Source organism: Orbicella faveolata, unplaced genomic scaffold (genome assembly GCF_042242905.1).
Source record: "Orbicella faveolata isolate gen_17 unplaced genomic scaffold, um_ofav_v1 contig_4, whole genome shotgun sequence".
NCBI lineage: Eukaryota > Metazoa > Cnidaria > Anthozoa > Scleractinia > Merulinidae > Orbicella > Orbicella faveolata.
Window position 1 is genome coordinate 10,455,182 of NW_028301569.1, and position 27,123 is coordinate 10,482,304.

The 27,123-nt window shown below is 40.1% G+C and overlaps 1 protein-coding gene and 1 pseudogene across 2 annotated transcripts; both read left to right on the forward strand.

Moving 5' to 3' along the window:
- The first annotated feature begins 505 nt into the window (after positions 1-505).
- LOC110066659 (monocarboxylate transporter 13-like) lies at positions 506-8,098 on the forward strand. The gene is made up of 4 exons (XM_020773891.2): positions 506-925; positions 5,141-5,697; positions 6,401-6,770; positions 7,327-8,098. Exons 1-4 carry the CDS (start codon positions 658-660, stop codon positions 7,605-7,607), a joined length of 1,476 nt encoding a protein of 491 aa, XP_020629550.2. The 5' UTR covers positions 506-657; the 3' UTR covers positions 7,608-8,098.
- A 725-nt stretch (positions 8,099-8,823) lies between these two features.
- Positions 8,824-26,232, forward strand: LOC110066713 (uncharacterized; annotated as a pseudogene). Its single transcript, XR_016203030.1, has 20 exons — positions 8,824-9,025; positions 9,538-9,621; positions 10,481-10,663; positions 12,442-12,490; positions 13,378-13,473; positions 13,648-13,715; positions 13,834-13,923; positions 14,538-14,633; positions 15,053-15,214; positions 16,253-16,321; positions 16,977-17,106; positions 17,716-17,903; positions 18,717-18,854; positions 19,385-19,454; positions 20,347-20,474; positions 20,578-20,709; positions 21,096-21,208; positions 21,591-21,739; positions 21,837-22,056; positions 22,646-26,232. The product of XR_016203030.1 is annotated as an uncharacterized LOC110066713 (transcript).
- The last annotated feature ends 891 nt before the right edge of the window (positions 26,233-27,123 follow it).

Sequence of the window (27,123 nt, forward strand, 5' to 3'; positions counted from 1 at the left end):
TCTACGAACACTTCAGAAAAACAAAGCAGCATTTTCGCTGCAAAGGTTTATCGATAATTTATTTCTTGACAACATTTCGCGCAGGTGGTTTGTCAGACTTCGTCAGTGTTTTCTTACACATGAAAAATAGCGCTCTTATTGGCTAGAGTTAAAAGCCCCTTGAAAATATCCAGCTGACACTACCTGACACTACAACACGAGCTAAACAAATAATAATATTCAAATCTGGAAACTAAGTATCGAGTCAAAATATTCAAAGCGTTTTTACCGGCAATAATTAAGCTCGAGATAAAATTGGAGGTTATAATGGAGTTATTACTCTGGAGATTTTCAAAAGGCTTTGTAATGTTCATCGCTGATTGTTTGCGGCAACGAGAAAGCGACAAAATGAAGCAATTACTGATCAGTAGGGACGAATACAATTCTCCCAATTAAAAGCAAATAGGGCTTCTGTGGAGTGCAGTACTCAGCCAGTTGAGCTGGATTTCAGCAGGTTTTTAAGCTGAAAAGTCCGTGCATTTTTTGTGCCATCGTACATCAAGTGGAGTGCGTTTTGGGCTTGTTTTCAAGCCGTCAGTGGGAAATTTGATTTGTTTTTGCGCGATTGTGTGTACAAGCTATTTATTTACATGTCCTAAAGTGCATGTGTCACTTGAGATGACGAATCTTAACGTTGCCCGGTCGCACTCTTCAATGAATATCGAAAATCTTACATCGATTCCAGTTGGAGGAAGCATAACGCTAATAAACTACGCTCACAGGCAGCTACCGACCGAGTACAGCCCGGCAAAAGACCGAGGTTGGGCTTGGGTGGTTTGTGCAGGATCGTTTTTTGTTATGTTCATGGTATATGGGATTCACACTTCGTTTGGAGTACTTCTTGTTGTGTTACTCGACCATTTCGACGCAAACAAGGCGAGCACCGGTAAGGGTTTAATTTTATACTGTTATCCAGAATCGTACTGAATTCCCACTATCCATATTATATTCCACACAAACGAATTTCCTCAGAATCCAGCGAATGTAACTGCGACTGAGCTCCAATCGATATAAATTTATTATTTACAGTGATCGATGCAGTTGCAAAACGACACATTGCAAAAAAGAAAAAAAAAATTAAATTAAAAAAAAAAACACGAAAAGTCTCTAAAAGAAGCTGCGATCGCGAAATGGTGTTTACGTTATGTAATATGCTAATATGGCTGTGCTCACATTGGCCGAGGTTCAAACGTGAAAGCTATATGCACTTTGCTGCAACTAAGCCAAAACTACAGTACTGGATGTGCTTTCTTCTGCGTTACAAGAAATATGATTTACAGCGCTGCAGTCACAATGTAATGGTGATAACCAGACTTGACACGGTAAAATCTTATTTTGACTCGCAAACCTTTATCTTTGTAGTTCCAATTTGTCAAAACAGTTTTGATCCTCCATTTTATCAACTGCCGTTTTATTTCATTTTTCTTTTCGCTTTTGTTCAACTAAAAATCAAGAAATTTTACGACATTTTTTTTTTTGTCGCCGTTGTATGAAAAATTATGCATGTAAAGCAACACAGTTTGCAGGTTCTCTATCTTGCATACTAATCATATGCAAATCTGACCGGCAAAACTTTATCCACCGTGATATTCTTGGCCAAGTTATAACATATTCACACAAAAGGAAAACCACGCAACCACAGTTTTGATGGAACCTTTTAGAGTTTGCAGATAGCATAGCATGCGTGAGAGCATTTTTCAGTGGTACTGGAATGCACTTTATTTTCAAGACGAAGCTTGTACAATGTTGCCCGGAACGGAATTTGATGAAAGCTTTTTTGGCGCGTAGCGAATTTTGCGCTTGGAGAGACCTGCAACAAGAAGGAAAAATTAAAGAAGGAAGTTTTCTGACAAATGATTAAATCTTACTGTAATTGCTTGATGGAATGTTCGATCGATCTCTGAAGTCGCGTGGGCTTAATTCGAAGATATGTACATGTCTTGATGAAACAGATCACACAGAGAATAAACCGAGGCCTGGGTTATTACACAATAACTTGAATATGTAATGAAGGCCTCATGCTTCGAAATTCGAAGTACATAACGTTCGAGGTCAGTCTTGATCTGCGCGAAACAGGTGTGAAAAGATAAAAACGTACAGGATTAAGAGCCTAGGATTTCTTTTTACCATTTTCTTACAATTTCTACCTCTTTTTTTTCAAATTTCCACACCCAAAATTCTTTGTTTCTGTTAAAAATTATTTCATTTCATAGGCACTTTGTTGGCACAAATTTTAGAATATCCTTGGGATCTATGCTTTAAGTGCTACGTTTCTAGAATGAAATATAGCGCCGTTTATACCCAAATTGTTTCTAACTGATTTACGTAGGTTGAAATTATTGACAATTATCACCACCGGCCGTAAAGTTAACAAATGATGTCACTTTTCTGTGCAAGCTTTAGTTTTCACCATAGTTTCATTGTTACAAGTAAAAAAAAAGAAGCAATGCAGGATCTTGTTTCTCAAAGTTTCTCCTGGTCATGATTAAATCTTACCCTGGGTGGCAGGCCGTAGAAGGGGAGGGGAAGGGTCAAAATGAGCGCGGGAGGACCAAGCACGCTTCGAAGAGGAACCATCACCCCTACCATCACGCGCCTCGCTCGCTCGTTATTTCCCCTTTCCCTCCCCTTCGGACGCTTGCCACACAGGCTAATTAAATTTTTGCTCCTCATTTTGTTCATTCAACAAACGTATTAACTCTAACGTAATTTGTTGCGCTACAGTGCTGTTTTAAATTAAAGCGGAGTAACATATTAATAGTGTTAATTAATAGAGTTACGGGGGGTATGGTACCCTAAAATATGGCGATGTTCATGAAAAATTCAATTTCTTGGAAATACAAGACTTAAGACCCTTGAGGACTTGTCAAAAACATTTTGAAACGATCTTGCCGAATTTCCTTCCAGATGAGTGTGAAATTTAAGGAAAGTACACAGTGGTATAATTTTTTTCACGTAGCAACGGCCATAGCAACGACTGTTTACTATAAGAACGTGGCCAAAAATATACATTATTTTTAACTTATATGAACGAAACTATTTTAAAAAAAAAACTTTTAAGACATGCACAACTCGATTGGTATAATTATTTGTGGAAAGCTTTGCCTCAAATTGCCATCACAGGCTCATTCATTTCCCTTATGAAAAGGAATATTTCCCACAACTGCGGTAACTTTTTACAAAATAGAACAACCATTGCACCCCTCCCCCGAGATCCAATCTGCAACCCCCTTCCCCGCTATTTGTGGCTCGTTAAATGCTTAATACTTCGTGTAAGAAACTTAAAGTGCATTTTTCTCAAAAGTTTACTTTTGTACCGACTGACTTCGCGCCAACATTTCTACTTTGCAAGGTTTTTAAGTAGAATTCCCGAAACTTGGGCTGATCAAAGACCAATAGTATCGCGATGATATAAACCAAAAAAATCGTCACATTTTAAGATCTGTCACGTGACATGAGATGATTTGTCCACTGGGTGTGGTAAAAAATAAGGTTATTTCCAAATAAAGCAGTAAAAAGCGCTGAAAATAAGAGTTAACTGTCAAAACTTAGGTTCATTGCACAGAACAAAACAGAAACTTACATGATATGCTTATTTGACAGTCAATTCTTGTTTTGTAAAAGAGCAGGAAGTGTTGGCGTCAATACTATAAAACACTACTTCAAAAGGCTGTGGCTGGTTTCCATAGCAACCATTTTGAGTAAAACTCTAAAAATTTAATTTCTCTTCTTGAGTGCAATAGCACACAACTGATCTTTCTTCACCATATTTAAAAAAACTTTTTGGTCCATATTGAGGGTACCATACCACCTTAAGCGACAGCTGTACCGCCCAGCAAATGGGGGAGCCCCGAGAGATCGGCAGTTTTCTACCCCGCTCTTGGCGGACTTGATTCCTATACCTGTCAATCCTGTTGTACAGATTTCAAGAGGAAAAATTAATAAATACTTTAAGAGAATACCCGCAATTATTGACACTATATGTATATATCCCTGCATGGTCTCGCATGGTCTTTCCATTTTGCAAAGAAAAAGGCATAAACGCAATGGAGCTACGTCACGGTTTGCACATCTTGAAACGTTTTCCAAGTTCGTCGTTTGTAATCCGTAGTAATCTTCTCCATCCTTGTTACTTTATGTTTTTTTTATTATCTCCTTGGGTTTTTATTATCTTAGTAAACTGCTTTTTTCAGGTTTCCTTCAATTTAAAGGTTATTTTATTTTGTACGTGACCAAAATAACTCAAAATATCGTGACAGAGCTCTTTTAGGATTGAACATAATGAAAGCAGTGTTTAAAGGGGCAGTGTCCTTGTTATATATATCATGTTTCAATAAGTATGACCTGAAGCTTGTTATAACCTTGTTTTGTTATCATGGAAGATGAAAATTTTAACACCAAAAGTGGTGAGGGAAAAGGAATATCGCTTGAAAAGAACAAGTAATGACTAAAAGTTTCAAAAGTTCTCCAAAATTTTTAGTTTAATTGAGCTTGTTCCTTACTTAGCACCCCTAATTGTAGCTTCCCTCTGTTCTCGAACCGCCCCACTCCCATTCTCTCATACCCCCACCCTGTTCATATACCCCCTTCAAACCCTCTTAGGTTTCCTCCACCCTTCCCCTACCCTCTTGGGTTTCCCCTACCCTCTCCCTATCCTTCCTCTACTCTCTTAGGTTTCCTCTTAGGCCTTCTCTCTTAGTTGTTTTTCTCTCTTGGGTTTTTTTTTTCTTAGGTTTTCCCCCTTACTGGAACCTAGCTCTAATTTCCAATTTTTCCTTAATTTCCGATTTTTCCTTAACTTACACTCCTTATATATATTTTTGGTATTACAGAATTTTTCTTCCTGTTCCCACCGTGAGTCGAACCTAGAGCCTCCCGCACCGAAGTGAAACCCCTTATCTACTACAACACATCAGTTGCTGTTGAAAACTTTCAACAGTTTTTCGATATCTTCCATTCTTAGTCCCAGGCAACTCGGCTAAAAATGTCGAAAGGAAGAGATAAACTTTTATCAAAGCAAGTTTAAGTTATAAATTAAGAGCCTCTCGTGTGTTACTGATCCGTAGTAGTAACCTGATTTTTTCTTTTCGTTTTTCCTCAGCTTGGATTGGCTCGATTTCCGTCAACCTTCTCTTTCTCTTCAGTCCAATCACCAGCTCTCTCGCGGGTCGTTACGGGGTGCGCGTCGTTACAATTGCTGGAGGACTAATAATGAGTGTTGGGCTCTTTCTCAGTTCCTACGCGCCAAGTATACTCTTCTTATACATTAGCTATGGTCTTCTGCTTGGAATTGGAACCAGTCTCTGCGCGACCATGGCCTTAATTGTATCTGCGGACTATTTTGACAAACATCTTTCTCTAGCCACTGGGATTGTAGCTTCAGGAAGTAGCTTCGGAACTCTGGTTTTTCCACCAACGTTGCAAATTCTGGTGGAGCGCTACGGTTGGCAAACAACTTTCCGCATAATGGGACTTGGAGGGATCTTGATGGCCATCACAGGCCTTGTTTACAGATCAGTGAATCGAAATCATGTCCCACTTCCGGCTAATGGAAACCAGTTCTTTGATATCTCGGTTCTTAAGAATAGGGCTTTTGTTCTATGGACTATCGCTACAACTGTCGCTGGGTTTGGTTATTTCATACCTCATTTCTTCCTGGTACGTGAAAAGGTTTCTAGCGTCAATCAGCGACGCGACAGTGATGTCTGTGGAGTTAGGTCCATAGTTTGGAATGTTCGTACCTCAAGCGAGTGAATAATTCAGCGCGCTAAACTAGACTTCTGTTCGCTCAGGCCTAATTAAAGCTTCAGTCCAAATAAACATACAGCCCACTACTCCCTAACAGGGCGCACAATTGAAGGATCTTAGCCCCTTAGGTATCCCTTTTCTAGTGCGCATCCGCAGCTCCGATCAGTATAACAAAAAATATGTCGTAGAGGAGAAGAGTTCCCTTTTGTCGATCAATTAGACCTGGTATAAAATTCCTTCACTCAGAATTATCGAGTACTGATTATTACATTAATTGACCACCATAAGAAAACGAACAGTTGAAGTTTCGAGTGTAAACACACCGTCATTGTCAGCTCTTCGTAGTAGCCACGGTGATAAATGGATATTAATTTACCGTTATATTAATTTACCTTTATATGGTAGACTACAAGTAGTCCCTCTTTCGCTTAGTCCTTCGTACGTTACGCGAAAGAAAATCGCGAGAAAAACATTGCCGCGCGCTGAATCCTGGTTTATTTACGGTAACGCTTGACAGGCTGAGAAAACGAAGCGCCTAGTCGTAGTCTATTGTATGATTGTTAAAGAGACTATCTACTGATTTTCGGAGTTTTTTCTTTCCTGGTTTCACTAGATCCGTTATTCTGAAGACTTGGGAGTGCCGCTGTCCCAGGGTAGTTGGCTCATTTCCTACCTCGGGATCTCTTCGGCTATTGGTCGGATGTTATTCGGACGTGTCTCGGACGTGTGTTCTCTTAAAAACATTCACATCTACCGCGCTTGTATGTTTCTGTCTGGTCTAGCCTCAGTGTTGTGTCCGCTAGGAAACACCTATTGGGCCCTTGTGGTGTATGTAGTGGTGCTGGGTTTCCTAGATGGCTCCTATATAGGGCTCATGTCCATTGTGACCCTGGACATAGTGGGCGTACATAAAATTGCCCCAGCCTGGGGGATCCTGTTTTTCTGTCAGTCGTTTACATATTTACTTGGGCCTCCAGCAGCAGGTAATGTGTCTACAAATTAAATTCTCCTCACTCATTGCCATAAATTTATTTTAATCTCAGTTATGAGAATTTGGTCGTACATCAAGACAATATCCATTCTTTGATGACTTTCTTTATTCTCACCACCTGCCTGCTTTACAATTTATCAATAAGGTAAAGAGAAATTGAATATCGATCACTGAATTCAGCACCTTTAAGACTGACGGAGGCTCATACGCTGGACCACGGATCGAGCTTCCCGAGTTCGTGTCCTGACAGGGGCCATTATCAGATTTTGCCGTGTTCTTGGGCAAGACACTTTACTCTCACGGTGCCTCTCTCCACCCTGGTGTATAAACAAGTGTACCGGAAAATTATAAATGCTGTCAAGCAGCCTGATGATGGCTAAAATTGCATTAAGGGGCCTAATTAGAAATGCACCTAGTCATACAATAGTCGCTTCATGCGACAGAAACGGGAATAAACATCCGCCTGAGAACCACTAAGGTCAAATAACAGACTTCACCAGAGTACCAAGACAAAACCTAATAGAGTTCTTTTTTAATTCTGTTCGCAGGTTTTATGTACGATGATCTCAAAACGTTTAAGCCTGTGTTTTACTTAGCCGCTGGACCAATGATTTGCGGCGCGTTCATATTATTTTTTGCTGCCCTGTGTAAGTCAACTCAGGTCTCTCTCGGCCGGCAAGACGTCACCAGCCTTGTGTCGTCCCCCAAGCACTGCAACGGAGTGAGTTCGAGTTATCAGGGATGTCCCACTCCTCCACCTACGATTGTTTTAACCGGGCCTAAAGAAAGAGAATCTTTGATTATCGTGGAAAGATTAACGGTAATATGACTTATCAACGGAATTCGCCGAGGCTCTCAACACCGTGAAATGACTGGTTTCAAAAGTGCGCATGCGTTACAGCAGTTTCTAAGTTACCAATCAGAGCAATCTCGTTCCCTGAGTCTGCGTTACCGCTGAACAAGGGTAACGCAGGCTCTGGGAACGAGATTACCAATCAGAGTTAATCATTACGGCTGGAAATAGCCTTGTTGACCAATCTGAGAGAACACAGGGCAAGCGAGGGCGCGACAAGCTTTGCTTTTTGAATTTGATTGGTTGATAAACGTGATCTTCTTTAATCTTTAATGTTTAATAAAAATTCCAAATTACCTTACACTGAACAAGTCAATCCAATGAATTTGAGGACAGTATAAAACAGAATACAAGATTCCTTAATGTAAGCCGCCTTAGTGTATCATTGTATGATTGGATACCTAGTTAGTTGTATATTCTCTCTGATTAGTATTATTTTATGAAATAAAGTTTTGTTCCCCTTTGTATTTTGTGTCATCTTGATTTTATAAACGAAATTTGCTTATTGAGTAAGGAAGGATCAAAGGTTTCGTGAAAACGTTTCGTGAGACTCAAGACCAACTTCGACCATCCTGATTCCGTGTCATGATTCCGCAGTCGTTCTTGGATGTGTTCCCTTTGGATGATATGGATCAGGATCAGTGATCACTCAGATCATGGTACTTCAAAGAACTGATGAAACCCCTGTATTCATCGGTTTCTTTGATGCACCATGATCCGAGTGATCTTGGATCCCTGATCCTGATCCAGATCACCCCAAAGGAGCGTACCGATGTTAGATCATGAAGCAAAGCAGCTACATTAGTTTTGGGCAACTGATCTGTACACGCGTTATTTCATTTTTGCTTTTGATTTCGTAATTACACGTTAACCTCAGGGCAGACCCCAAAATGGGATATCTCACTTCCGATTTCCTGAGTTTGATACCAGGCCATGTTTCAGCACAAAATGAAGATATTTTCAACATGTTTGAAAATTTATCTTATCCCATGCTAAAATACTCCAAAATCATGCCATATCCAACAGCACAAAATACCCAGGAGTTTTAGCAATCAAGTCAAAAAATATAATAAATGCGGGAACGTCTCATTTCTACGGTGTAGGGAAGGGAGGGGCTCGCTTTGCTTCAGCTTTAGCTTCCTAGTTTCTAGCTTCCTCATCGTTCGATGAGCTTGGCTTGGCTACTAAGCTACTGGGACTACTCATCATTGTTTATGTGGAAAGTTGCCCATAAAGTGGCTTCGTATATTCAGGCAATATGTGATCGGTAATGTCGCACCGTTTCTGCTACTCAGTTCGGTTTATAGAAGAAAGTTCTGCAAACAGAGATGACCGCCGCTATGAAAGTTCGTAAAGTACTGATTCCCGCGACAGAGCAAATTGATTCTCACACGGTATGTGGTCGAGTTTGTGATCATACTGTTGGTAGTAAGTCTTAAATCTGTACGTTTACGATAGCGTTTTGTTTGTCGATCGGTTACGAAACCTGCATATCGTATTGATCTGAAGCCGAGATGACCTGTCTATGTATACGTATTTCATGGCCAAAATGTTTGAGATCGAAACAATTTGAAGGAAAAATCTTTTAATCTAATGTCGCAATTGGCATAGAAACTTCATACAGCGATGCAAAATCACCTTATTGCAGCGATTTCGACACAGTAAGCATATTTCGCAAGGGTTATTTGAGGTCGAGCTTTCATGGTAAACATTAAAGTTTTATGATTATTAATCTTTTGATGTTGTGATAACTAGAAATAATAGCAGACTTTATTTATTCAACAATTCAATAACATCAATTGGAAGACTTGACTGCATAAGGAATTCAACTCAAAATGTACAGTGTAGGTCAATTGCAAACTTAGATCAGGGTATACAATTTAGATCTAAGATGTCTATTTTTTAGGTGTACTACATTGAAGTTTACATAAGGGAATATTCTTGGATTGTGACAAGAAGGTATAGAGAGTTTTATGGGCTGCATGAGAAGGTCAGTATTACATGTAAGCTCTCTATTATTCAAAAATATTTAAACTGTGTGATGCAAAGGTGATGAATATGCCAGGCATAAGTAGCTGTATTAAAGGAAAGGAAGATCTTGACAATGAGGTGCTGGGTTATTAATGTTTTGGGATTTTGTTGGCTATTTGTAAAGCTCATTGAACAAGCAAGTAAATTCACAGTCATTGGTCCTATATTTTAAAATCTATATTAGGAGGCAATTTATCCATCTAAGACGATTTGTCTGTGTAAACATGGATAAATCGTCTAGGTGTAAATTTGGTGTTTCACCAAATTATGTGGCAAAACCTGCCTTTAGCTGATTTGTCTGCAGCGGCACGTCTTCAAGAAGTAATTTATCTAAAGGCAGAATCAATAGCATTTTTGCTGGCATCATTGTTTACAGACACAGAGAAGGCATCAAGCTAGACACAAATTGACTACTAATACTTAAAGTGCTTGTGAAACTTAGTACAGTAATTGGCAAATATTTTTGGCTCTTTGGGTGTAATATGCAAGGAGAAATTGGCTTTCAAAAACTGCAAAATTTCTGGTTGGCAAAAGCACTAATGAGCTCATACATTCTTTGTATTCAATACATCAGACTTGAATTCCTTGGGACAGTCAATTGTGCTGTGCCCTTTCAATATTCAGAACTAAATTAAATGTTTTTGTAGCTCCATCAGAAACTGTATTGCTAAGTCGCTAATGAGGCAAATATTGAAAACAAAGATTTTCCTTATAACACCTGGAAGATTTATCTGTCTCATGCGGATGAATAATCATCCCTGGAATATATTTGGCCATTGTATTTCATTATTTTTTCCTTGATCCTTCAATATACACAGCTTGTAAAAAATCATGGAGTGGATCGCTCTCTAATACCTCCAAAGAAATACTTTGGATTTCTTCAGCCTGAGTATGTGGAAAAGAGACGTCAAGCTCTGGAGGCATACTTTGAAATACTGCTGTCAACGTTTGCTGAGAACCTGCCGAAGGAAGTTTTGGAGTTTCTCGAGACTGACAAATTTGTAAGTGATTATGATTTTGTATTACATATAGTTTTTTATCATTTTTGATGAAATAAAACATGTTCTCTTTCAGGGATGTGTGCAGGTGCGTGTGGGAGGGGGAGGGTGGGGGGGGGGGGGCAGGGTGTTACCTAACAAAGTTTTTTTTTATGAGAAAACCTCCTCTCCAAATCTTACACTTTTAAACAGTTATCATTTTTGACACAAAAGGTAGCCTTCCCACATACCTTTTGTAGACTAGTAAGATGATCTTAAATAGAACAGAGTGACTTGGCCCAGTCAACTAGTACATAGTTACTCTAGCTGGGACGGATACAGGATTTTAGAGAAGGGGGTTTGAGATATGGACCAGCAAAGGCAGTTCCCTGTAAGGGGTCTGGAAAATTTTTAAAATTGAGGCCCTAGGAAATGGGATTTCCAGTATTCTGAGGCCAAGTCAGAGTGTTATTCAGTAATGTCTCATTTTTTTAATTTAGGGGCTTTAACTGAACCCCCAAATCCCCTAGACCTCGTAGATCCACCCCAGGCTGGTGTCTTAGTCAGTTTAGGCTTTGCCCTTGACAATCAAAACAATATCCATATATAGAGGATATTACACAGTGATGAGAAGATATGAAATTTATGTTCGAGTGAGATATTGTTCTTGCCACAAGAACATAAAATTCATATCTTCGAGCCAACATGTAATGTTCTTTTTATTATATGGAGAAACCAATTCAACAAAAGCAAAAGGCGGGAATCGTGACTTCATTGAATGATATGACACTCACAAAGGTGACATACGGAAAATACGCCACTCGGGTCCCGGATGAAGTGGCGTATGGAATCTACGAGTGGTTTAGTTCCCAGTAAAACACTCTTCTCCATATAATAAACTTGAATACAGGCTTTTAGCCAGGATTTGAAAAGTGGGCATCCAAAGTGTGCTATGGGGCCTGCTCAAATGAACAATTCATAAGGCAACATATGAAAAATAAAACAATTTTCTTGAATAAGTGGTCATCCACAGGATGCCTGGATACCCATCTCACTATGATTTGGCTAGAAGCCTGCTTGAGTAGTTCAGCCTCAAAGAGGGATTTGAAAACTTACTTGGACATCATCCCAATAAGATTGGACAGAAAGATATTGTTTAAAATTCGCCACACATCTTGAGACAAAAAAGACTAAATGTGATTATCCAGTGGTCATGGAACTGCATTTACTTAACTTTAAATTTATATTTCTTTGTTTTAAAAGTATTTAAACAAGACATTGTAAATCTTAGTTACATTCAAGTAAAAGGAGCACACAACCTGCCTAATTTAAAAGCAAAAGATATATTATTATGAATTGCCTGGTTCACTTTGCTGGTTCATTTGGTTTAACTTACTCATTTGGCTTGTTCACCTGGTTCACTTGGCTCTCTTGTCTTGTTCACTTGTCTGGTTCACATGGTTCACCTGATTACTTCACTGGTTCACTTTAATGAAGTCTGTAGGTTATTCATTAAGCAACAGGAAATTGAAATAATTGAAACATGAAAGTTAATTATATTTTCATTTGTGGATAGTGAGAAACAAATTTTATACTGTACTGAGAAAAAAATTAAACATCTGGGAATCAAATTTCAGTTTCCTGCGAAAAATGAAATTTCCAGACTGACTTTTTTCATTTTCTAATGGGGCCAGTCTGTGGTAGAGTCTAAAAGCTGCTTATATCATTAATTTAAAAAGTTCGTACTTTAGCTTTGAATTGCTTGTTAGTATTTATTAGACATATCTTATGCCATCATTCAGGATGTTTGTGGAGTAACTCATTCATTGGCAAAAGAATTGTTCACAACAGGTAAGAGCCAGGATTCATTTTATTAGTAATGGGTCACTGCATGTATTTCACTTTAATACTAAACATTTCCTGATGTACTTAGCATGGAAAGGTAACTTTGTCCAACAGTAGTTGTCTGTAGGTTTAATGCGTCAGGTGGACAGACAGTGAAACACTGAAAAAAATTATTAATTAATGTTGAGTGCAATTCACCCTGTGTTTACCCTTAAAATTGTCACACAATACACTGGATACTGTCATGACATTTTAATGTAGAATCATGGGGTAAAATGGAGTGTGTACACACTGCAATTTTGTTGTACGCAAATTTTAGTGCACAATGTTCCACAACATGCCGGGTCCTTTAGATATAGTGAATCTTTGTAGAGTTTAATATGTCATTTTGTAGGTTCCAAGTTATACTCATCTCAAATAGATAGGCTTGGGAACTCAGGTGTCTAAAAGGTTAGCAGGGTGCTAACTACCGTATGCAGAGGGGAGGTATCCATGGCAACCCTGGAAGTGGGAACCACCCCAAGAAGGGGCCGCCAACTGGCACTGTCACTCTGAAAGATATCAGTGGAAGCAGCTTACCTGACCAAATACATACGAGAAACCAGCATACCAAGAGGGGGGGAGGGAGGAGAGTGGGAAAGGGAGCAAAAATCTGCAAAGATTCCCCAGCATGAGCAGTGCAAATGATCTGGAAAGAACTGCACATGTAGTGCAGTAAAATACAAGTGCCCTGCGAATCCCCTGTGGGCCACCTAACAGGTCCCATACCGTAGAGGGGCAGACTGCTGGTTGCATTGTTTTGAATCTAACTTTGCCCAAATGATAGTTAGCCACACTTTTATTACTACAGTAAGCTGATCTGTGGCTTAACTACTGTTCTCTATTTGTTAAAGGTGATGAAATTCTGATCAAAGAACAGCAGTTCACCATGACTCCTCTCCAGTTGCATTGTGTCACAAGCAGGCTTGGCATGGCTGCACCCACATGTGGTATGATCGAGTAAAACAGGTTTTGATTATTAAATACTTTGGGTTCACTAAGCCAGAGGGAACAACTGCTGAGCGCAAGTTACCAGGCTTGAGTTTTGTTACACCCTACAGTTGAGTGGATCAATTTTTGTGGTCATTTTGAAAATGGACAAAGTTTGCTGTTTATTTTCCCAGATTCCCATGTTCCACACGGAGAGATAGGTAATCTCTATGACTTCTTATATCAACTGAAACACTTGAAGGTAAGTACAAATTTATTAATAGTAAATTCACTCTTTCTTCAGTTCTCTTATTAACATTTGCATCAAGTTGACTGAATTTTGTTAAACTTAATGTAATGGTATTTTGATGCACTTTCAGATTTCTGGCAGTAAGAAGCTGGTAGAACTTAGTGACAACATAACACTGAAATGTAACCTCGCCATTTTCAAGGCCTTGACAACACTTGAGGTATATAACTAAGCTTTCGTATCAATAAATAAATGTTACGAGACAGTAAAACTTACATGTAGACAGACAGTCGGCCAGTCAGTCAGGCAGGCAGTCCATTTATCTCTCCATCTGTCTGTCTTTCTGTCAGTTACATGTGTAATCTTTCTATCCATCCATCCATCCATTCATCTGTCCGTCTGTCTGTCTGTCCGTCCGTCCGTCCATCCATCCATCCATCTGCCTGACAGTCAGACAGACAGATAGATGGTTAGTCAGCTTAATTTTTATGGATATTGTCATGATTATAAATCTAATTTTTGAAAAATTGATATGATGTACTTTGTTTTATCAGAATCACTTACAGTTGTAGTAATTAAAACGAAGAAGAAGGAAATGGAACATTTTCCTTAGATTGTTATAAGCTAGGCAGTACATGTACAGTACATCAATAAGTTTTTTTTTGTTGTTGTTAATGTAGTTTTTCGTACAAGCTGAGCATGTTTATGTCCTTTAACTCATATTTTCCTGTTCGTACAATGTATTTTGTAATGATTAAAGGAGTTTATCAGTTACAATAGTTGATTATCCTGTCAATCAGGCAGCTGTTCCAAACATGTTCGCATTTTATTCAGATTGACAGCTGTGATGTGGAGCCATTTGAAGGAATAGGTTATGTTCAGGGTCATGTTGAGAAACTTACTGTTCACCATTCTGTCCATTTACTGAAGGTAAGTCAAACCAGAAGAAAACCTAGGGATGCATCATCCAGGTTTTCATCTCAACAAAAGCACAACAACATTACTGAGAAATAATGTTATAAATGACTTATCGGTCTGATGATCGCTTCAAGCATGAAACTCGAGTAACTGTCAACTACAGTGTACTGTAGTTTCTATCTCAATTCATATTTTGCTCTGCATGTATTTGTATTGAGCACTCTTGCGATTGTGTGAAACCACTTCAATCTATTTTTCTTTGTTTAAAATTAATTACGTACAAAACTACATCCTGGACCCGAGTGCCATACTTTTTATATCCTCACTAGTGAGGATGTTTTGTTATCATTTTCCGCTTTTTCATGGTTGTTGATAACTCTTGCAGTGAAATATAAGATTAAGCCTGTAATCTATTGTCTGATTATTTTTAGGACATGCTGGTCGATGATGAGATTTGAGAGCAAGGAGTTTTGGAGAGTGTTGAAGCCGATGGTTCAGCATCACTCAGTCCAGCATTGGACTTCCGAACTTGGACAGCTTTGATTGAGGCAGATTTTAGCAGGAATGACCTGCCCTATATTGATGAATCAGTGGTGAATACTACATGATTTACTGTTATATTACTTGAAGTTCCAGAAAATATCCACACTCTTTTTCCCCCTTCCCCCCACAGAAGGGATTGGAGTTTCCACAGAGGGGATGGGGGTTCTGTAACAACAAAAAAATTTGAGAAACGTATGAAGCTTGATTGAAATTTCCAGAGGGGTGGGGTCCCTTCCATGGGCGAGGTATGGATATTTTCTGGAACTACGCATTAACAGAGTGAAGATTGACTTCTGGAAATCTCAGAAAGTGGCCTGTTAAAGAACTTTGTGTGAGTGTATAGTTATGGTCCTATCATGCCAACAATGTCAGAACAAACTGTAGATAGTGTTAAAATCAATGAAGATATGATCTACAACATGGAAATTAAAAGGCTAGGTGGATTTTGTGGTTGGGCAAGTGGGTTCTGCCCGTAAGCAATACTGAAAGGGATTGAATTGGGGGGGGGGGGGGGGGGGTTAGCGAGGGGGATTGGGGAAGGGGAGGGGGCTGGTGAAAATGACTCTCAGGCATTACATCCAGGTTTGGGCAAGTTGGAAATTGAGTAACATCAAGGGCCTATAAAGCATACTCAGCCATAACAGATGTTACAGGTTTTGGCCCTTATTGGTCGCCCTGGGGCAAAGTCATCATTGTGTTGCGTTCTTGGGCAAGACACTGTAAGTGGTGAAATGTTTGGCTCTTTGGGTGTAATATTCGAGGAGAAATTGACTCTCAAAAACATCAAAATTTTTGTGGCAAAAGCGTTAATGAGCTCATACATTCTTTGTAAAATTTTGAGCATTTATACCCGCATCGCACAAAAAGTATTTCACACATCCCATTCAAATTCCTTGGGACAGTTAATCGTGCTGTGCCCTTTCAATATTCAGTATTAATCTCTTTGTAGCTCCATCAGAAACTGTATCGCTTATGGTAATGAGGCAAATATTGTAAACAAAGATTCTCCTATAAGCTACCTGTATTCAAAATTCAGCTAGGAGTTTAAATATTTACTGACCTTTCGTCATGTCTTGTTGAATTGTTAGGCTTTGATGCCAAATGTCACTCATTTGAATCTCAGCCACAACTTGATAGATACTGTTGAACATCTTCAGGTAGAACAAGCTTCATCGTGACCTGTGCCTTTTTTTATTTCTAAGACGAATCAACTTCTAATTTTTCTTGAATAAATCACTTTTCCAAGCACAACTTCCTCGGTAATGATAATGATTATGATGTTCACTATTATATTACATTGAAAGTCTAATTCCTGGATGGGGGGCTACTCTATAAAAGTTTTATACAGGAAGGCTCAAATACTGCCCTGAGATTCAACCCCTTACCCTTTTGTATACCATTTTGACAGAAAAGCTACCCCTTTCAAATACCTTTTATTGCAAAAGGTAGCTCTTTCATATATATGCCTACTTTGGAACACTGCATCCCTTTATAAAACCTTGGAATGAAAATGTTAACCAAAAAACAAGTATTACTTGTTCAGTCCATGTTGTAGTGGGAGTCAAGATACTCTGATTTCACTACCCTTTCATATACCTCAACTTGTGAAATCCCTACCCTTCAAGCCTGGAAAAGGTACTCCTTACGGTTCGGCCTCCCCGTACAGGCCATTATAGGGAGTACCTCCCCCCCCCCCCCCCCCCCCACCCCCACCTCTTGGTATGATTGCTTTTAATTAATTTTTGTATTCTTGTAATGAAATGCCTTTCTAAATTAACACTCAAGTCAACAAAAAACTGTTGTTTTTTAAAGGGTTTGTCGAATCTGGTAGAGCTGGATTTGTCTCACAATAAAATAGCAAGTCTTGGAAACAACTTGAACACAAGACTTGGCAACATCAAGAAAATAAACCTGGCTGGAAATGAACTAGAAAGTGTGGAAGGTACTGAACCATTTTAAGTTTTTTTTGTATTTTAAATTTGCTTTTGGCTTCAAGGATGTCATCACTTTGTTGTTCAGTAGTACATGTAGTTTCTTTCAGTATAATTATACCACACAACTGAATAGGTGCTTTTCATGTCATCTGATTGGTGAACTTGGAGGTGATAAGCTGTGTGCTCAGCCAAAAAGACACGAACTGGCTTCCCGTTTTGCTTCAGTTACTGAAGAGGAAATTTTTTGGTCGGCTAGCCAGTGTGGTATGTACTAAAACAGTTGTTCACCTCAGTGTTGGTTGCATGGTGGATATTTTTCCCCACTTTGGTGAATAATTGTTTATTATCACATTTGTTAATGATTGTCACACACACTGGTTACAATACTTACTTATTCAATATGATGACTTCTACCACTTACAATACTAAGACTACACTACTTACATTACTTACAATACAGTACAATTACTTACACTACTTACAATACTAATACTTATACACTACTTACAGTACAACACAATAACTCGTGTCAAGTTATTATTACTTAACAGTACATAGATCATAACAAATACTTCCCATGGCTATTAGAAGCTGACTGAAAGTTCTTTTTCTCTCAGGACTTGACAAGATGTACTCGCTAGCGGATCTTAACCTCAGTGAGAATAACTTCACAGATGTAGGCTCAGTGCTGATGTTAGGAGAATTACCATGCCTGGAAATTATCGACTTAAGAGAAAATGCCATGACAAAAGAACCCATGTACCGCATTAGAGTCTTTACAGCATTTGATGACCGGGCAGAACAAGTTAGTAAAACTGTTTGATAGTTATGTGAGTGTGTTTTACTGGACTAGTGGCCTTAGCTTACTGTAAAATCTGAGCTTATCCCAGCTGAAGTACAAGAGGTGATCAGGAGAAATTGCTACTCACCTCAGCATTTGTTCACATTGTCCTAATATTTTGCTTCATGGTACCCTTATACCCTTATACCCCTTATACCCTGACACCCTGATACCCTGATACCCTGATACCCTGATACCCTGATACCCTGATACCCTGATACCCTGATACCCTGATACCCTGATACCCTGATACCCCTATACCCTAATACCCTTGTACCCTTATACCCCTTATACCCTTATACACCTCATATTCCTATACCCTCATACCCCTTACTTCCCCTATACCCGTTACACCCTTATACCCCTTATACCCCTTATACCCCTTATACCCCTTATACCCCTTATACCCCTTATACCCCTTATACCCCTTCAAAACTGATGGACAAACAGTACAAACAGATAACCTCCCCAAAGAGTTACAAATTTAAAGTGAAATCAAAATTTTTGCTAATACTGGGTCAGCTTAATCCGCTTTTGAACAAACCTGTCCTGAGTGGAAAGAGGCACTGTGAGACTGAAGTGTGTCGCCTAGGACAGAACACAGTGGCTACAGGATGTGTTCAGACCATGACCTCTTAATCCATAGACTCGTCTGCTAGCCTGCACACCTAAATGAAGTTTATTGACCCAAAATTTCTTGTGATATTATGGTGAAAGCAACACTGAAAGCTGAATACGTAACCTTACGTAAAATAAGGTAATTGCGATCATTCTTAGGTTCAACTTGATGGCCAATGCCCATCAAGCAGAGAGATAAACAGAATTCGTGAACTACTCCAGGAGGAACTGAATTTTGAGATCATTAATCATCCAACTCCACCACAGTATCCAATGTCGAAAAAAGGCCACAAGAAGGTAATTAAAAAACAGAAGCTTCTATGCATACAAGTCGTTCTTCAGTGCATTGTCTAACTTCAGAATGAAAGCCGTGCATCGTACTCGTCAGATGTAGCATGTCTCAGCTTTGTAGCCTTTAGAAGAGTGAGTCGTAAATAAAATTGTAGCTGGTCTTTTAGAGTTGTTAGTAGTTTGTCTTTTCAGGTTAGTTGCTGACATCAACACATCTCTACCTTATTAGCCACCATGTTCAATTTGAAAATGTCGAGTTTTGAAGTTGAGACCTTTGCCATGAATAAGAAGATTGCGGGTCAGGCCCCTGTTGTTCGAAGGCTGGATAACGGTATCCGCCGGAGAAATCGCTATCCAGCGGATAAGTGTTGACAAAACAAACCATGCTATCCACTGGATAGTGATTTATCCGGTGGATAGCGTTATCCACCTTTCGAACAACCCGGGCCAGATTATTTGCGCTTCTAGAGGTTTGTGCTATTGGAGAAAAATTGCTAATGTCCAAGGCGTGCAAATTTGTTTTGTTATTTTTTTAGGCCAAAAGCATTGATAGGGTAATAGCTCTGGATTCTGCCTCGGATATTCAGCCAAGTTCGTCCTTAACAGGTAGAGTGAACGTTTAGTTTGAATTATGGTTGTTGGGAGATAGACTTTGTGGGTGTTGTGAGCGGCAGAGAAAATAACAGTCACAACCAGCGTATTGCCGACGGCATACACTTGCCATACATTTGCCACACATTTGACATACATTTGACATACATTTGACATACATTTGACATACATTTGACATACATTTGACATACATTTGCCATACATTTGACACACATTTGACATACATTCTATACATTTGCCACACATTTGACATACATTCGACATACATTCGACATACATTTGACATACATTTGACACACATTTGACATACATCATTGCTTACCATGCAGTTGCCATACATTTACCATTCATTTACCATACATTTGCCATACATTTACCATACATTTGCCATACATTTGCCATACATTTACCATACATTTGCCATACATTTGCCATGCATTTGCCATACATTTGCCATACATTCACCATATCTTTACCATATCTTTACCATACATTTACCATACATTTGCCATACATTTACCATACATTTGCCATACATTTGCCATACATTTGCCATACATTTGCCATACATTTACCATATCTTTACCATATCTTTACCATACATTTACCATACATTTACCATACATTTGCCATACATTTACCATACATTTACCATACATTTGCCATACATTTGCCATACATTTACCATACATTTGCCATACATTTACCATACATTTGCCATACATTCGCCATACATTCGCCACGCATTTGCCTTACATTTGGCACACATTTGCCTTACATTTGCCATAAACCTGCCATACTTGTATGGCAAATGTATGTCACACAGGTTTAGTGTCAGAACTGGAAGCGTTTTATGAAAATTCAAATTTTCACCTTTGCTTTACAGACTCGAACTCACTTCTCGATGATACCGACGCAGAATTTCGTTCCCGAGTGGAGAAAATTCGCCAAATGGGAGGAGATTCTTGGCTCAAAATATTTGGTGAGATACAAGGAGAAGAAGAAATGGCCCAGGTTAGGGCAGCCTTCATTATTATACATAGTGACGTAAATTTCCTGGTTAATGGCGATTTTTATTTTTTCTAACTGTGCAAAAGTAATTACTATGTCATTTTAGCTCCAACAGAATGGTCAAGCCTGTCTAGTGGACGACAATGGTCAAAGTGAGCCTGCAAGCGATCAGCCGTCTCCCAAACTTGACATGATCAGTGGAGCTAGTGCTAGTCTGAGCATTTCATCAGAACAACAGGTTAGGGGATGTACATGTGGCTAAAGCAGTTGCACAGTAAAGTCTTTTTTATCCATACGTTATGACGCGTGATGCAAGTAACTGTTTGTTAACGATAAGCGTTCGTGATTTCTGAGTTGAGGTTGCTGATGTACAGTAGTTGGGGAAAAAAAGGCAAAGTTGAACCTGAATAGTGATTATATCAGTGAATATATAGTTTATAACATAATGCAGGATCACAAGGCTGCATTTCGCTAAGTTATGGTGTGAACCAGCCAATGTGCACCTTAGAAAATTGCGCTTTTGAGCGTTTAAAACATGGTTAATTAGCTTACTTCCATTTGAGCTTGTGTTGTACTTCCTTGAAGTAGTGATCAACTTGTTTATTTGATTTTATTGTTCTCCAGGAGACTGCGGACGCACCGGGCGAGAACGAGGCTCATCCACGTCGTTTACAGTTTGGCTTTGCGCCTGAACTGGAAAAACTTGTTCATGACAAAGTAGAATCAAGCGCAGACCTGTACGTAATGTAACTTTAGAAAACGTTTTGCTTCACGGTTTGCCTTCATAATTATGTCACGGTTTGCGCATACTGAAAAGTTTAGCTTAAATATTTCAAGTTCGTCGTTTGTAATCCGTGTTAATCTTTTCTATTCTTGGCCATCCTTGTTACTTTGTGGTTTATTACTATTATCGCTTTGATGTTTCCTATGCTAGTGAACTACTATTTTCAGGTTTCCTTTAATTTAAAGGTTATTTTTTTACGTGGCCAGAATAACTCAAAATACCATGACAGAGCTCATTTAATGGTCTTCATTTGTCTCGTTATTAGAAAACTATAATCCGTCTTTACTAGTTTTAAATTTGGAAAAGTGATCATGGACCTCTGAAATCCATTGCAGGACCTCGGGTACATATATGGTGGAGGTCGAGGGAGAGGAGCGTAATAGAGGAATCACCGAGGAAAGGATGGTTGGAGTGGACCTTTTTAAAGGGGTCATTATCGAGATACAAATCACTACCGGCAAGACATTTGCCAAGCATAATTTGGGTAAGACTAGAATTCAACCCATGATTTAACTTTTGTGGGGGGCTGTTTGTTTATTCGTTTGCAACAACTGGTTTTCTTTGTCTTTGTCATTTCCCAGAGGACATCAGTAGTGTGGACATTTTGAAAGTGCAGGACGTCTTCTGTGTAGACATCCGCGACGTCTTTTCCAAGGAATGGCGACGTCATCACGCGGATGACAGCGACAGTTTGACTTCCGATCACAACAAGGACTATCGACAAGTGGCGAGGTACCGCATGCGCTCAATTGAAGATGCCGCTGAGCTGTTTGCACTGCTTTACAAGTTCATTACTGAAAGGTAACGAGTTGCCTCTTTTTTATTCGTCTGTTTCTCTCATTTCTTCGTCTTCTCCGTTTTTTCTTTTACTATATCTCTGAGGTACTACTCACGCTGTGATTAGTCAGTAGCGGGTCGTACTCTACTGTACAACTCGCTAAAATGTGGAGTAGTTTTTGGCGCCAAAATGTCTTTTAATTTATCGTCAAGTTTTCTTAACGTTCATGGCAAATAAACGAGTAGAACTTTTCGTTTTCGAAAAAATTTTGATATGTATTAATTTGCTAACGACTCAGCAACGATTTCAAATTGAATCGTTTTGCTTTTGACGTAAGTCTATCGAATGGTCTACTGAACAACTCCATCACACAGGCCCGCGCGTTTCACCCTTGGCTTGCTATAAATTGAAGGGGAAAAGATCGGTCCGCAACTTACAATACGGACCTCGAATTCGGTCATTAAGAGTTATTTTTTGCCCGTTTCCCGTGTAGTAAATCTTCATTGCTTCTGTGATCTTGTTGAGGAGTTTGTCATTATTGATAAGGTTCTCTGTCTATCTAGTTTATGTTCATGTTTTTTTACTCTAGTTATTTTTCATTAACCTTTGCAGGTCATCAAAGGAGTCTATTCCCAGTGTATACGTACAAGAACCGCTTGTAGATGTCTTCCCAAGGAATATCGTAGACTGGCCGAATCCATTAGGAGTACAACAAGATCTCTTGCACAAGTATTTTGACGACTTCCTACACGAACCTGAGCAGGAGCCATCCTTGCGTAACAGCGAGGAGAATCCATCAGACCGCAGTCGTACGCACAGGATACAGACTATATATCAGGCCCTCCATGCGGAGTTCATAGACGTGGGGTGCTTAAGGCATGATCGCTCCGGGCCCTCGCCAGAGATGGTCCGTTTGGTTCTGTGGTCCGGTTGCCTTCCGTATGTACGCCCAGAACACGAGCTTCCAATTTGTCTGTTGATGACAAATGTTAACATATATTTGTTCCACTCATCGCATTTGGACGCACCCGAAGGCGTACGCGCCTTGAAAACATCCAGCGATTTGTGTAAGATTCTGCAATGCTTTTACAGCTTTCCCGTCCGAGAACTGAACGAGGTGGTGTTCGGATTCTTCGATCAGGGCTTTAGAATGGAGGTTAAACTTGATGGGCCTCGAGGGACCTTTACAGTACTCACGCGTGATGCCGAAAAAACGGACAAATTTCTAGAGACATTGAGAGAAGTCCTTGGGGAACCCCTGAATGAGGAGCAATCTGCAGTCCCTCGCATCAGGAGACAGTTTTCCTCTGAAAGTCTCCCCAAGCTAACATTTCCCAACGAGGAGAAAATTAACAAATTGAAATCCGAACTGGCAAAATCTGGAGCAGTGTCTCCCACGGAAAACCAGAATCTGCTAATGTACTCAATTGTCCGAGAAATTCCCGACTGTGCCTCGTTCAGCGTCCAAGAAACCGGAGATCTTACGAAGATGCTCCGAAGCTTGATCGTCATGAATTCGCAGATTTTTCTGTGTGACGAAGATCATGTACACTGGCCACTGCCCTCGTTCGTGCGGGCGCCGCCGTCCACACCGCAGTGGGTGGTTACCAAGTCTCAGGTAATCAGTAAAATTATTGGAGTGGATGTGTTTGAGCTCGCAAGCAGTGTGTGTGATTTTTTTGGCGTGTTTGGTCTCTCACTCATCTTCGACCGCGACGAATCCGAGTCAACGTCCGCCGACGATCAACATTGCTGGCACCTAATTTTCCGAGCCGCGGACGAGCGTACACAACTTCAGCGGTCTCTCTCGCAAGTGTGGAAGGACAATTTTCAAGCTGATCTGAAAATCACTTACTCCAAACCCAAGTCTTTCCCAGTCCTTCACGACGACAAAGATTCTAAAGGCTTACTCGAATCCACTGCTTCGATTGGCCTTGAAACACCTGTGGGTACTCCTGTGGAGCAGATGTCCAAAAAGACCCATCGGAGGGTGGGGTCGGACAGTCTGCCGATTTTCAAACCAAGCATGGTGAATAGCTTGGAGAGCTTAGTAGCGCTGGACAGAAAGGTGTTAGATGGTTTCTTTCATAAGTGGATTTCACAGAAGGAACAGAACGAAGATGAAACTCTTCTCCATGTCTTGTGGACGGGTTGCACGCCTTATCTCTTCCCTTCGCTAGAATTCAAAGTTTGCATCTTGCTAAGCAACTTGTATGTGTACATTTTGGCCGACAAAGAGCACAAGGCTTCTATTAACAAGAAGAAAGGAGTGAAGCTGCGGATTTCAGAAGGCGCTGACTTGAAAGAGGCTAAGCCTACCATTTGTTTTAATTTCATCTCTATCAGCAAATTGCGCCAAGTTTGTGTGGGTTTGTTTGATCAAACGTTACGACTCGAAACCGAATCCAAAGAAGACACTTTCACATTGATCACACGTGATTTTCATCTCACGAGTACTTTTCTTGAACGTTTGAGCACAATTTTGTCGTCAAATCACACCGGCGATTCTTCGCCTCCGAGTACCGACACGATTCCGACGAGTATCTACGACTCGCAATCGATTAGCGATGTCGATCCGCACACGTTTACGAAAACGGATTATCAACATACGAACAGTGGCGTACGGTTCGTTTATCCGAACGATGACACGCTGGAGATTCTCAAAGACGCCATGGCGGACTTCAGTCGTCAATCCGTTAACTGCAGCGTCCTCAGTGATGTTATTATCTTGGTCTATCTCTTGGTCTTCCACGAAACAGAAACGGCACAGGAAGAACCTCGCACGCTTATCATCATGGACAAGTCTTTATGCCTCTGCATTGAAGACCATGTCAACTACCCGCTGCCGTTATTTGCAACGGGACTTCCCGAGAACCCGCAGTACAACGTGCAGGACTTGCGTGACATCAAATCGTTGTCACGCGTTGAATTCAGTGACTTCAACTCGTGCGACTTTAAAATGGTTTTCTCGCCGACTCGACTTCAAGACGAGGATGTTCCCGATGGGTTTGATTCAGCCAGTATAGGGGAGTTGTGCGTTATAACACATCATATACCCGACCCTGAAGAGCATGATGTGTGCTGGTGGATTGTAGCGCAGACGTACGAGGAGAAAGAAAAAGCGCTGAGTCTTATCTGCAAACTCTGGGCCGACATTCATGGCGGAGCTCTACCAGTCATGAAGGCCAAGAGTTAGAAAATCCGCGGTATTTGCTTTGGTCCCGAGAACGAAGCTCAAGAGAGTAAACGCGAACGGTACAGTTCCATGATACTTGAATTGACATGTCAATAAATGAGCTTGACTACGAAAACATCAAGATGGACGAGTGTGGAGAAGCAGAGAGTCGAACAAGTCGATTGATAGACAGCGAGACGCGGAGAGGACTGGTGATGGCGTCCTGGCTCGTTCCAGGCTCTTTTCACTGAACGCCTTGTACCAATAACACTCCCTAAAATGTTTGAGTAGGTTTTGATACCTCTTTGACAGCTCTCTATTGGTTTTCCAAACTTCTCGACCAATTGAAGAGTCAAAACCCAGCACGTGCCGTTTATCTGCACGTGGCTGTCTTAACTGCCCCGCATCCAAGTAACTTAGTTTTTTTTATGAGATAGAAAAGGGGAATCCCAACATAAAGATGGTAGCAGTCAATCAAGAACTTTTTTGGCCTGACAACTTTAAAAGTACCAAGTTTGAAGGCATCTCCTTTCAAGCAACAGTAGAGAACTAGATATTTGATTACATTCGTTTAGGTTGCGTAGTCAAAAGACTTTTTTGTGACCAGAATCTTAAATAACCGTAATTGACGAGCTCTCTGGTGATTCAGTACCAACACTAGGAAGTTATTTTTGGTAGAAAATAGCAGAGAAAGCCTGGGCGTTAATTAGCGAAGAGCATTCGTGTAGAACTAGAGAAACACAAAAGAGTACTCTTTGAGCTACCTTCATATAGAAAGTAACTGTGAAGAGGTTTCGTCCGTGTTTTTACCGAATTACAGCAGCATTCATGGAGAATTCGAATTTTCTCCCTCCCAAAAAGACCTCTATTTCATATAAATGTCACTTGTAATACAGAGCATTACCATATATTCCAATAATGTATTTGTATGGTAAATTAGAAATCAAAGGTTTTATTTATCAATCCAAACGGTGTATTTTGATGTAGTACTTCCTATAATAAATAATAATGAGTAGTGCTTTCATTTGTTCCTCAGCTTTCTATGTTCCTCCGAATCCTACTGTCGTATGTTTGGCGTGGTTGGGATTTTCTGTGTACTGCGGGAAGGCATCGTTTGTGGTTGGTTAATTTGATTAACTTCAACGCAGTTGAATTGAAGTTTCAAAGTGAAACACGTTTGAAACAGTTGCATTGTGTCCAATAATTCGTTACAACCAAATTGCACGCAAATGGTTCGTTCCCAGCCTAACTCTTATGCTTGGCGCCTCTGCATCAAAATGAGGCAGGGCACAACTCAGTCTCCAGTCCGTGGTTTGTACCCAGCCTTCTTCCTATGCGTTTTGCCACTGCATCAAAATGAGGCTTGGCACAAAAAAGTCTCCAGTCCTCAGTCGTGTGATGAGGAAGCTGCGAAGGAACCTGGGCAATTGTAAGTGAAAAGTCCTACAATCAAAATGTCATAAAGATGACCATGAGAGTAAAACTCATCTTGTTCTACATCATATCTCGTTTAAGAAATAGACGTTACACACAAAGTTTCTTGTCTGCAGAAGGCTTCCCAGTCCGCGAGTACTAGATCTTTCGCCCTCGGGGGAAGGGATGGGGGCTATTTACACAGAATGTACACCACCTCACCCCACCCAAAACAAAGGTTTTCCGAATTCTAATACTCTTCCCGTAACGGAAGTTTTTCGGTTCGGACCTCGCCTCTTCCTCACTTTCAGACTCGAATTTGTGAAATAATTGCCCTGTGACATTTTTGGTGAATTATCCCTAACATTTTCAGTTGCAGGCTAATGTCCCATAACGTGAAAAGAGATTAATTATGGGCGGCCTTCAAGTATCCTTCTAAAAATCAGTCTACGCCACTTAAAACGTAAGGCGCATCTTTAGTAAGATACGCAATACCTTTTTA